Here is a 13049-nt window from a genome sequence, read left to right as displayed (position 1 = left end):
GAGAACCTTCCAATTTAACAGTCACTTGATCGCCAGTGGGTCAACTGGCCTCTTGGGAATACACACACTTGAACCGCTAGCGGTACAACTGTGCATGCTATAGACATGCTAAAATGCCCATGGCAGCTAAAGTGTCAACTGTATATTTCCAGTTGTTTTTCCAAAAATTGGGGCCCACAGATTACATGTCTTGAAAGAGTGGTATTTTGTCATGCTTCCCTCCAAATATGGTCCATCCACAATCCATAGGGCTAGTATTAGAAAGAATCATCTGGATCCTTTTTCAGAATGATAACAACATTGTTTTCCTTATACACTGTAGTTATTTTTTCCTCAAGGAGCATCTGCCAATTTTCAACATGACTTTGCAGGGATGTAGGAATATTCTACTGCTATATATTACACTTTCTTCTTTGTTTCATTGTGGTGGTCACAGGAACATGCTGAATTTTTATGTAAAATTTCGATTTTCTTCTTGTTCCTTTAACTTCCCTTACTGGGAGGTAAAATGTTTCACCTTTGCTAAGAGTCCTGCCATTCCAAGTGGACTGACTTTACACCTGCACAACACACATTAAGGCTCCTGCCTTGCTTCATACCTCCACACCCTCCGTTTCGAAATTTTCTCTCTCCCAGACTTTGAGATAGTACTGCCACATCTAAATTATTGCCTCGGCATGCAAAAAGAAACAGATGTTAGCAGATGCAACACTGTCAACTTGAACAGCACACGGGGTCAAAAACCGCGCGACATGAACCATCATTTCTAATAACTTATTTTACTTCAATTCTCTAGCTCTTGGGTAATTTTAAAAAATAACGGTATCGTTTTTCCATTGAAAGAAGCTTCATGCCACAATCAACTTTAAGTTTTAATCAAAATTAGTATCGTGAACTGTAACTACTCTTCGTTCGCATGTTCTGGAATGTCATCCACTTCTTCCGTACCAGACACATTTGCATCTCTTTTCTTAATAAAATATACCTGAATCACAGTTTCTTATCAATATATTCATTTAGCTACACAATCAGTTCATCACAAAAACCCAAATTAGTAATGGTACTACTATTTGCACAGGTTACCACTGTGGCCTGTCCAACTTTGAAAAGGAATGACAGAAATCACTAGACTTCAACATGAAACACACAGAAGTAGTTGATTGAAAGGTACTAAGAGTGCCCTTCTTTCTTCACCACATTTATCTTGCACAGCAATAAAAAATTTACAAGAATACACTGCCATGGTATGGCCCCATCATGTAAGCCATCACTGAAGAATTCATTTGCATTTTGCCCAGATTGAATTGTTTTCACTTCAATATTGAAATAAAGTTATGGTAAAGACTTCTTGACTGGTCATTTATTGGTTCCCCCTTACAGGTAATAAATTTTGCTACAGTAGTGGATAATAGTACTTTGGTCTCAACTGTTCATAAGGTAAAAAGAAAAAAAATCAGCTGATACCAATAATTTCAGCCACAGAGTTCAGTTAAACTTGCCGATGGCATGGTAGTAGTAACGTTATCAGCCTGCACTTAAGGAGCCCCACGTTCGATACCTGTTGGGAGGCACAGCATGGTTCGGATTCCACTTTGAACTGTGGGTCCAGTCCTAATTAGCCTATCTGTACAAAAAGTGGACTTAAAACTCTTTATCAAAACATGCCAAAATATTAGGGATGTGCCGAAGCCGATTACAGATGTATGAAAATCGACAGAAATTGACATATCGGCATCGGTATCGGCAAAAAACCGATATTTAGACCAGTACAGATTATACTAGAGTTTTTACCTTCTAATAAGTTTTATATTTTAGTTTTGTAAGATTTATTCACAATTAGGTTACGATTCATCATTATTGTAGAGCTTTTGTAATAAAATTATTGCAAACTCATTCAGAGGATCAACCTAACTCAAAATCGGAAATAAAACAGTACATTGCTGAACCAGGATCTGCTGTTGTATTGGAAATTCAAAAGTGAGTATTCAAACCTGAAGCAAGTGCTGAGAAAATACTTGGGCATACCTGCTGCATCAGTATTCACTGATTGAGTGTTCGGTGTTGCTGAACAGATTTGCGATAAGAGAAGAAGTAGGTTACTTCCTGAAGTGCTTCCAAAACTTGTTTCTGAAGTTTAATCTGGCAGCAGTAAATTTCCAACATTAAGGAATTCATTTTGCATTTCAAAGAGCTGCTTCTGTACTAATGTTAAATCTCTTGAGAATCCATGTTCATCTTAAAGATTTACATAACCATCCTTTGTAGATGCAAATGTACATTCGCATATCTTGAGAATATATATGCATAAACATATGATATGCAATAGAAATGTACATAACAAATTTCTTTTTGTCATGCTGACGATAACATCTCATTTCTGTTTAATAACCTTATGTATCAGAATCGGTTCCAAAAATTATCGGTGAGTACACTAAATCTAAAAATGTAATACACAAGAACTATGATAGATTGATATAATAAAGACTGAACCTTTATTTACAATTCAGAGTATTGACAAACAAAAGATCCATAGGAGTTTAATTACAAGGCAGTATCACACCAGCTCCTTGGTATTTTGGAATGACAGCTGTTTCTCAGAAACGTGGAAGTCTCCATCTTAATGTAATACACATTATAGCAGTGATGCTGTTTGACACAAAATGAACACATCATGAACGCTGCAAGGAAAATTAAAGAGAATAAGAGACAAACTTAAAACATGTTGAAAAATATCAGAATGAATTCATTTAATTTGAGACTTCAACATTTGAATGTGTTTATATTCATTTATCACTATCTTCAACAACCTTCACAAGTTTTTTTATAACTATTAAAACTATTGCAGACTGCAAGAAAATATGTGGCAGATCCCAAACAAGTGTTCTAATGCTTTAGTTCATAACCAAATACTGCCTTCTTCAGTATTCTTCGTAAAACCTCTGGCCTGTAAAAAATAGTCTTGTGACGCTACCCAAGGATTTCTCAGTGAAAAGAACTCTTCCAGGGTGGTGTAAGTATGTCTAGCTTCTTCTTCCCAGTCAATATCAAGCATAGGATTATTCCACAACGACTTGTCATACGACACCTTTTTCCAACGAAGGCACACACGACTGCACCAGGCCAGCTCTGCTTGGGTCAGGTAAGAAAACACTTTAAGGAGAACTTCATCCGGCAGATCATTAATTGAAGCAACATCGTTTCTGAATCCGTGTTTTTCCATTGGCTGTTCTGTTGCCATAGTTCTCATGTCATCTGAAGATTTGCAAAATCTACTATCCTATAGAAGAAAATATATGGCACCAGTGAATTAGTAACTAGAGAAGCCCCACTGCATAACTACAACTTCAAAGAGGAGGGTACACATGGCATCAAGTGGGGCAGCTTACAAACCCACACAAATTATGCACTTTGGAATGACTAGTTTAAACAATTAACACGATATTTCTCAAAAACTACGGATTATATTTCGGTTCTGTCTTTCTTGTTCATTTATGTAAATATGAGGTATAAGATACCGGAATTACAAAATATTTAACGAATTCATTTTGAAAAATTAATTTCCAAAAAAATTATGCAATGTTATTTTAGTAATATATGAATGGGATATTCCTTTCCAACCACTGTTTATTGCTGATATGTTTTACGTTTACATGTAATAAAAATGAAAAATGGGAGAGGGGAGTGTTAACAATATAGTATTTTTTATCGCAAATACAATTTCCATTGTAAAATTTGTATTTGAAAATGATTTATTCTTGCATGTTTGTAAATGTGTCTTGCGGCACATGTAATAGTTTATGTGGATAGAAAACCATCTCAGCATGTTTAGTAGGCATCATTCTTATATCGGCACAGCTAAGGTCAGTGACCTTGACTTCCAAGCAACAATGAACATGTTCTGGCTGACCATGCAAAGTTTACCCATTAGTATTCCCATGCAAAATCAGATATTTTAAAAAGGAGGGAAAAATCAGATGTTTTAAAAAGGAGGGACAGATTGCACCACACTCCGAGGTTCCACATGTTGGGATAAAACAAAAGACAGGAAGGCACGGCTCAATAAAAGGCTTCGGTTCCAGATCTGAACTCCTATGGGCCTGCGCTCATTGTGACCTTTCAGAAGCAGGTTTGCTTTCACATATGTATTCTTCCAAGGTGGTTTTGTCAGTAATATGATGTAGCAGGGACCGAAATGTTCACGAAGTATTGAACAAAAAGAAAGCTTGGTCCAGACCTATCATGTTAGGGTTGTTCAACATCCAGGAATTGTAAATAATCTTTTTATATTTAAAGTGTTTCAATTCTATCCTGGAACCTTCTTTCTGGATCAATTTAAATACAGTCCATGTTCGGTACTGAAATGAAACAATAAGCAACTTTGACCAAATTTAAATTGTGCGAGAAAAAAATATTCCTGGACCTTTAACAACCCTACATCAGGGTACGAAGGCTTTGTTTTGAGCACAGGAACTTAAAATGCTCAATTTGTACACAGGTGTATGTACTATGAGAACTAACTAGGGATTCAGGGTCCAGCAGGAGACTTCCAATTTTTTAAACTATCCGAAAATTGTGATATTTTAACACATATATATGTACATATTACTTGGGTCGTACAAAAATGTTTGTCATTACAAATTTTTCTTCACTTGCATCGAAAAGAGCATAGTCGCTAGGTGCAAGATTTGGAAAATATTGAGCACGAGGTAGCACGGTGTAGCCTATGGAACAGTGGGTTGCATTGGTGTGTCAACTGACATATGATAGTGCATGAAGTCTGACATCCAGCGAAACATGTTTCTGCAACTTGGTGCTGCATTTCCACACACAGCCACTAAACTCATGTGGATGTCCCAACCAGCCACTCCTTTCCTCCAAAAAAAAAACCCACTCTGTCTGTTGTTGCCCATGATTATCTGCTTCCATATTATCTTGGGTTTTCCACATATGTGCTTGAACAAATAATGGAGCACTATTCTTCCTGTGTGATGCAACAACATCAACTGGTGGCAATACGTGGCACTATAATTTATATTCTACCTTTCACATACTAATGAGCACATTACATATACTCAGTGGCGGCGATTACAGGGGGTGAGGGTGCCCCCAACCAATTATCGCCACTAATGCCCCCGCACTATGCTAAATCTTACCTACAAAGGGAAATATACTGTCTTCGCCCCCCTAGTTTTGGGACCAAATCGCCGCCACTGCATATACTACTAATGACCACATTACGTATACTACCAAACGAACCATACGTCTCCTTGGCATTCTGTATAGGATCCCTGAAATTTAAAACCAATCAGCCATTAGCATATTTTTCAAATCCTTTATCTCTCCCATTCTTGAATATTGCTCTCACATCTGGACTACGGCTTCTAAAACTAATCTTTCCAAGCTTGATTCTGTCCTCAGCGTTTTCCTCGCCATAGAATACCTTCTCTCAGACACCTCCATAAAACATATATTATGTCTATTTTGAACAGCCAGTCACCACACACTTGTCACGAACTAGCAGACATGAAATTTTTGCATAAAATTATTAATGGCAAAATTAAAACCAAATTCCTTGTCAACCAATTTTATCTACGAGTACCAGCACGGCCAACCCGCAACGTAAAGCTCTTACATTCCTGCTACAAGGCTCTCTCTCCTACAGCGGTCTCTTTACTATAGGCTCCTTAACTTATATAATAACCTGCCTGTAAATGTTGATATTTTATTGTCAGAACACAGTTTCCAACAATCATTAAGAATGTACATGTAACAAATTTTTTTTGTCTGCCATCTTGTATTGTCTTGTTTTGCTCTTGTCATTTTTATTCTTTTCCTGTTGCTACAGTTCAGTATAAAATGGTCTTTCAGTACTGTATCTGAAACTTTAAGTAAATAAGAAATCTGTTCCATAAGATGGCTACACTGCTTTATCTTATACTCCCCCCAGATGTATCCTTCACTTGGGTCTATTGTGCCATAGGGGGTGCTGAATACAACATTTTGTGTAAAATCAATGTGATCAATAGAGCAATACCAGGAAATAATTATTGGCTTACACTTCACAAACAAAATAGATGACACTCATTTACTGCAACACCTGCAGAAGTATTTATTTGAACTGTGATCTTGTAACTTCTTTGTATAAGATAACGTCATGGGTCAAGGAGTTTACAAAAATGTACTCACTCTTTTTAGTACTTTGGGGAGCTCAGAGGCATTCTTTCTAGTGCGCTCTGGTAGTGAAGTACTTTTCTTCCTCTTATTACGTGAAGTGGATGGTAAAGGTGCATTTGTTACCCTTTTACGCACTAACCCTTCCATCTCTTATTCCTACTGGACTCAGGAATTCCAGGATTTGCTAAAAATAGAAGATGGTAAATTTAGTTTCTTCATTAAGGAAAACCATTTCTATTAAATATACTGAGCTACAGATTTTACAAGCTTTTGTAAATGATAATTTGATGTACAATAACTTGCGAAAAACAAACATTCAGAACCATTGCCCAGTGAAATGTTGCTGCATGTTATTTGAAGCATAGAGTTACAATGGGTTTAGTTCAAACATAAAGTACAGTATTTTTAGAATTTTTGTCTGAAATAACATAACCTAATATCATGACGTAAATCAAATTGAAAATCAGTTTTTTAAAAGCTTAAAATCGTCATATCCTCTTGTCTCTCACAGTGAGAGACTACATCTGCACGAGTGACAAAACCTAAGATGAACACAGCAGAATGAGTAAAAAGTAGATTCGTACCTAATATTGAATACCACTACCAACAGGCTTCTTTCGACTAGCAATACTTGGTTTTTTTTTATATCTGAGGAGCAGCAATATGGTAAAATGAATTGATAGTGCCCCATATAGTATATAATCTGTGGTGCACCATCTTCATATCGAAAACAATATTCTTGATAAAACTAAATTCGGAACTGTTACATTTTATCAAAAAGTGCAAAGAATCATGAGTTGCATTTAACTAATATGTTATATAAATAATTAATTTGTTATGTTGTGCACTGTACGTCAATTTTACGAAGCTCCAGTAAAACAAGGAAAATCTTTCACATAATTTTGATGTGCCGCTAGTAATACATACCGCAAATGTGTAAGAGACTACCGACATCTGCTAGAATCTACGAACTGTTGGGGAGTTGTGAAGAAGACATTTTAGAAGTTGAGGAACATGACTTCAGTGATTATAATAGCAACAACAACCCAGAGTATGTTACTGAATAAACTGACTTAGTGCAAAAAATGTGTGAAGAGATCCAAGAAGTAGAGATTTGTGAAGAAACATCAAAGTCAAAGGTTAAGGGACGGAAGAAGAGGCAGACCTCAGAAGATTCTACCCTGGAATGTCAACAGAAAAGCCAAAACAAAGGAAAATATCCCCAAAAGCTGTCACACCTGGTGAAGACACAACTTTGATGGATTCTCTGGTCATTCCTGATGCTGATATTCTAAGAGACAAAGATAATTTACATGGAAAACTAAGAGTGACTAAAGTCACGGCAAGAATGCTGCAAGGAATCTTGTACAAGTAAGACCTGGACCAAGCCCAATGCACAAAATGCTAAACAACCTGAAGAATGTTTCAAGCTATTTTTTAGTGAATGATCTACGGCACAAAGTTCTAGAAAGAAAATTAAGACATAAAATATGCGAACCCAAACGATGCATCTTTGCAAGATCTGAGTTACGAGGAACAAAATGCATTTCTATGAATTCACATTTTAGATGCTACACTATCAACTGTGGATAGTAACAATTTGAAAAAAAAAAGTTAGTAACATGCACTATTTTCTTCTAAGATGTTTATAAACTCCCTTTATTCCTTATTTACGGTGTTATGATTACTGTTATTGTTTGAACTTTACGCCTTCATTCTTAATGTACGTACAAGTAATGCTTGGCAAATCGTCCATCACTATTTTCATTAATTGACTGATTTCCTCTATTTTACTTCGTTTTTTTTGTTCCACTTTTGGCTAATTTGCGAAGATAGGGATGAGTGATGATATGATGAATGGACACTCGGAAACATCCATGCCCAGGCCAGGATTTGAACCCAGGACCGCTGGCATTCTAGGGCGATGCGCTACTTTCATCAATTTTTCTTTTGTATCATACACTAGATTTTTACGTATGCTCATGCAGAGGTTGTCAGCCACTTGTTAGGCATTTCGTTTCAATTCCCGCAGCTCTCTGTGCGTAAAACAAATAGAATAAACATGGTGGTGGACAATTTGCTTGGTAATACTCATGTATCCCACTGTACAAGCTTGTCAATTAACACATTCTTTTTAAATATTCTATGATTAAAAACAATGTTTATACATTGTAAAATGAAGAATAAAAGGCGTAAGTTCCATTTGTTTTATTGCAATTTCATCGTGCTACGAATGCTATTTTAATATGGTTCGATTTAGATTTACTTCTGTTAACACATACTGCGGAGTTTTAGCGATCACTTAAGATTTTGTTCAATGATATATATATGATATGATTTATTTGCATCCAAGGACTACAATTTTGTACAAGTAGGTACATCTGTAGTATAGCACATGTCAAATAGAAATACATGATAATAAAGTTTTATAATTTTAACATACATATAATATAGGATACACACATCCTATATTACCCGGTGGAGGCACAAGTGGTTCGGATCCCACTTTAAACTGTAGGTCCAGTCCCGATTAGCCTTACTGTGCATAAAGTGGACTTAAAACAGCGACTCAACTCAACTCAACAACACATCCTATATTGGTTGTAATGAGGCGAATCATTACTTTATCCTTTTTTATTTTATACGTTTAATTAATTAATCTAATTGGAGCGGTCGGGTTTTAGAGTCATGTGTTTGGTAATGTTGTGGATGTCTATGTATTCATGTACATGCATATTCTTGGCCGTTGGGTAGGTAGGTGTGTCACTGGACAGCCGATCAGCGGAAAGTTTCCAGTAACGGTTAGGTGATTAGCGGGGTTTATATAAAGGAAGGGAAGGGAGCAGTCGCCCTCAGATGTTTTGGTGCAATACGGCGAGGTAAATAGGTGTCTTTTCTCTATGGGGCGAAACGAAGAATATTCTTGATAATATGAATCGGCAGGGACACTGACTTCTTTTCTTCATTTAGTTACACACACTTGATCAATTTCCCATTAATTCAATAGTTCATCTCATGTGGGAAACCAGGTACACACGTACACATACCTTCAGCCACCTTTTTTTTGGTACTGAAGGGTCATGTCACACACTTTCTTCGGGAAGGGGGGACAGAGTACACTGAAATGTAGATTTTGCGAATTAACTTATGTAAATTCAATATGAATAAACCTATATATATATATAAAAATAAATATAAAAGGAAATGGGCGTTAAGTTATAATTTGAAGAAGTACCTGTCTATTGCCTAAACTAGCATCCACAGAACTTCAGGTACTGCAAGTTTTGAACCTAGGGACAAGGATTCAATAATGTATGGTTGTGTATGTTGCTGAGAATCGCCTTAAAAGCACAAACTATACCTAAACATACTGGGGGCTCAGAGTCGGGGATATTTTTTTGTGAGAAGTACTGAAGGCATATGTTATTGCGAAGTGGAGAGAAAGTAACAGAAGACAAAATGGCAATTCAAATAGACAGGCAAGTTGCTAGGAAATATGAATTTGGAAGGAAGGCCTGAGGGACATTCTCTAAACCTTACGCAAGGAACTTTGGCAAGGACGGGCGAGGAGAAAATGAGCAAAATCTTGGAAAAAAGCAGTGAGCAGTGAGTATGTTCCAGGTGGCAACATTTCAGGGCGACAGGTTTATCACATGTTTAATCATTCGTTGGATAGTCCTGAAATACCCAAAGCAATATGCATACCTTGGAAGGGGGGAATTTCCTAACAAATGTATGACTAAAATTTCTCTCTTACTCTTAAAGGTTTTGTTGAGGTATCTAATAAGTAATAACAAAATATAATAACTGTGCATTTCAGTACACGCTACATGAAACGTAAAAAAAACAACAAAAAAAACATAATAAATAAATAAAAACAGTTGTGCTGCATATTCACACTTCTGAGTAGAAAAGTCTCCTCGAGAATATAAGGACAGCAATAATAAATAATAATATGTTTGGAATAAATTAGTTTATTATTATTTCTATTCAAATTTCTTGCGACGCCCATGGGAACAATTATGAGTGAACCTCCCCCCCCCAAAAAAAAAAAAAATCCTGCCTACGGCCATGTCGCCAGCAAGCCTATGGTAGCTAATCCGAAGAAATCGTAAATTCCGGCCAATTGTTTGTCGGTCACTTTCTTGGAAAATGCCTGCTTTTGTTTCTCCATTTCTTCTTTAACTTCTCGCCTGTAAGCAACCTGTATTTTATCTATGTATTCTTCTGAATCTAATCTTTCCAATGGTGTAAGATACATATTACCATTTTCTTTGATAAACGCTGTCACTTACAACAAAATGTATCCCTCGTGATCCGTTTCCATACTAACTGCATGGGGAAAGTAGGGGAGGGTGTCGTATTAAGCCAGGTCTTTCGTTGCTATGGCGACAGCACCGGAAGTGACATTTACTTTACCAGCCTATAGATGAATTTATTCTGCACTCAAAAGATGATTTAAATTTCTAGAACTCGTAATACTGTCCTCTTCATACTCACCCAATATATTTATTATTTATGTAGGCTAGTTTAAGTTATTCTGGTATTGAGTTTTGTATTTAGATATATATAAAAAAAGTAAAGTGTTCCCCTGTGCATAGCACCATGCCATGAAGGCGTATAGGGGGTGTGGGGGTAACGCCCCACACTTTCTTGATCCGGTCGTGAGTGGGGGTGATGTGATCAGCATCATGCCCCTGACCACCTTTACCCCCCAGGGTTTCCCCCAGGTACCCATGTTATTCGACGCTGGGTGTGCTTCCACCTTTTGAAAAGTTCTCGGATTTGAACCGGCCGGGGATCGAACCCGGGACCTTTAGCATGGTAGTCAGATGCGTTACCGACTGAGCCACCGTGAGTATATATATATATATATATATATATATATATATATATATATATATATATATATATATGTATATATAAACACACACACACACACACACTATCTGGCCATTCGTCACCGGACACCTGGAACGAGTACTTTAATCCGGTTTCAGGCGTCCCTCAGTATCGTGTGGGGCCACCTTTCGCAGCAAGTACAGCCGCAACCCTCTGAGGAAGACTGTCCACCAAATTGCAATAGGTTTCGACGGGAATCCTGCTCCATTCCTCTTGCAAAGCGGCGAACAACTCTTTAGTGTTTTTGGGCAGTGTGGCCTGGCTCTCAATCGGCGCTCCAACTCGTCCCAAAGATGCTCAATCGGGTTGAGATCAGGACTTTGGGCGGGCCAATCAAGTTTTTGCACACCCATATCCTCGAACCACGTGTTGATCACACCTGCCGTATGACATGGGGCATTGTCGTGCTGAAACAGATAAGGACCACTACCGAATTGTGCCCACAATGTCGGTAGCGCAGAATTGTCCAGGATCGTTTGGTATGCATCTGCATTCATGTTTCCACGCACTAACACAAGAGGACCAAGACCATACTAGGAGAAGCACGACCACACCATGATGCCACCTGATGGGATGTCCGGTGACGAATGGCCAGATAGTGTATATGCTATTCTTGTATCATTACTTATATTTGTATGTTTATACTATTTGGTATAATTGAACAATACAGGGAATTTATCCAATTTGTTTGAAATTTGGGATACTCACTAATTTGGGGCTCGTAATCACAAATCTGCACTTAAAATTTGGCGCTTATTTGGGGGCATGTGAATCCGGCCAATTTCTAACATGCCTTTAACAGGGACTCTATAGAGAAAGCCGGGGAGCCGGAGCGGAGGCGAGGCCGCGTTAGCGGTTGGGGGCAGTAGGTCAATTACCCCAGGGGCGGAGCCCGGAATTGGTGGGAAATTTGGAAATCGAGGGTGTAGAAATAAGAACTTAATTTAGATTATTTTGCTATTTCCACGTGTGAGCGCCAAATTTTAACTGCAGATTCGTGATTAGGAGTCCAAATTTCAAACAAAATGGAAAAAATTCCCGGTATTGTAAAATCGCTCCACATATTGATTGATTGATTTTCGTGGAGAAATACAGGGTGTCTGTTCTCATCGCATGCAATTTCTACACGCGACCCCCAAATGTTAACTTCAAATTCGTGATTAGGAGGCCTCAATTAGTGAGTATGCGTAATATTACAAAAATCGGGGAGGAGTCTGGTATTGTAAATTTGCTCCGTTCTCTTTTTCAACATACTTTAAAGTTTTTTTCCGAAATCCAAACAGTGATCATAAAAGGTTACATTTTCGTGTGACAATGATTGCCAAAATTCTACGAGAATTTGAAAAAAAGATCATAAAACAATCGGAACCGTTGCCGAATAAAACCACATTGTAAGGAAAACAAACAAAATAATGTTCGAAAAGAATGGTAATTTTGTTTTTGTCGAGGTTGAGGTTGTGTTGAAAATCATTTGCCGCATATACGTAGCGAACACGCAAGTGTTCTTGGGTTAAACACACAAAATACACACCATTATTCACTTCTGATAAAACTTGAATTTAACTTGACAACTGTCAGGAAATAACATAAGATATCTAACATACGCATATGCATACTACTGACCTGAGCTGACCTGACCTGACTGACCCTTTGGGTCGGGAAACTTTTTGTGTCACATGTATAGGGTCAAGGGTCAAGATGATGATGGTCTCACTTATCGCACAACACTTCAGCCACCTTGTGTACTGACGTCACAGGTTAAGGCTTTTTAATTTTAGGGTACATGCTTACATTGTTAGGCTAGGTTTAGTTCTCTTAGCCTAAATAATAATTTTTAATTGTATTTATGCTAATGGAACCTAACCTAACCTCGTAGGCATTCCTCGTCTGACGTCAAAACACAAAATTGCAGAAATGAAGTGCGAACGGACAGACCCCAAGCAAGATGATGTTCAAATGACAAATGACGACCA

At 37.6% G+C, this 13049-nt stretch overlaps 1 protein-coding gene across 4 annotated transcripts in view; it reads right to left on the bottom strand.

Annotated features, from left to right (window-relative positions):
* Nucleotides 1-2469: 2469 nt before the first annotated feature.
* The window catches only part of LOC145980581 (F-box/LRR-repeat protein 5-like), a 59132-nt gene continuing 48552 nt past the window's right edge, over nt 2470-13049 (bottom strand). The window contains exons 1-3 of one of the 4 annotated variants that reach the window (XR_014440856.1): nt 12700-13033; nt 6187-6358; nt 2470-2678 (exon numbers count right to left, since the gene is read on the bottom strand). Coding sequence is in view for 3 of the 4 variants with exons in the window: in XM_083113615.1 (XP_082969741.1) it covers nt 2897-3277; nt 6187-6321 (516 nt within the window). In the remaining variant the exon portion in view is untranslated. The other 3 variants (XM_083113615.1, XM_083113617.1, XM_083113618.1) reach the window with 3 other exon arrangements.

The sequence above is a fragment of the Lepisma saccharinum genome, chromosome 28 (genome assembly GCF_977018435.1).
Source record: "Lepisma saccharinum chromosome 28, izLepSacc3.1, whole genome shotgun sequence".
NCBI classification, from domain to species: domain Eukaryota; kingdom Metazoa; phylum Arthropoda; class Insecta; order Zygentoma; family Lepismatidae; genus Lepisma; species Lepisma saccharinum.
The sequence above is the reverse complement of the archived record's forward strand: the minus strand, read 5'-3'. Positions and strand labels throughout refer to the sequence as shown.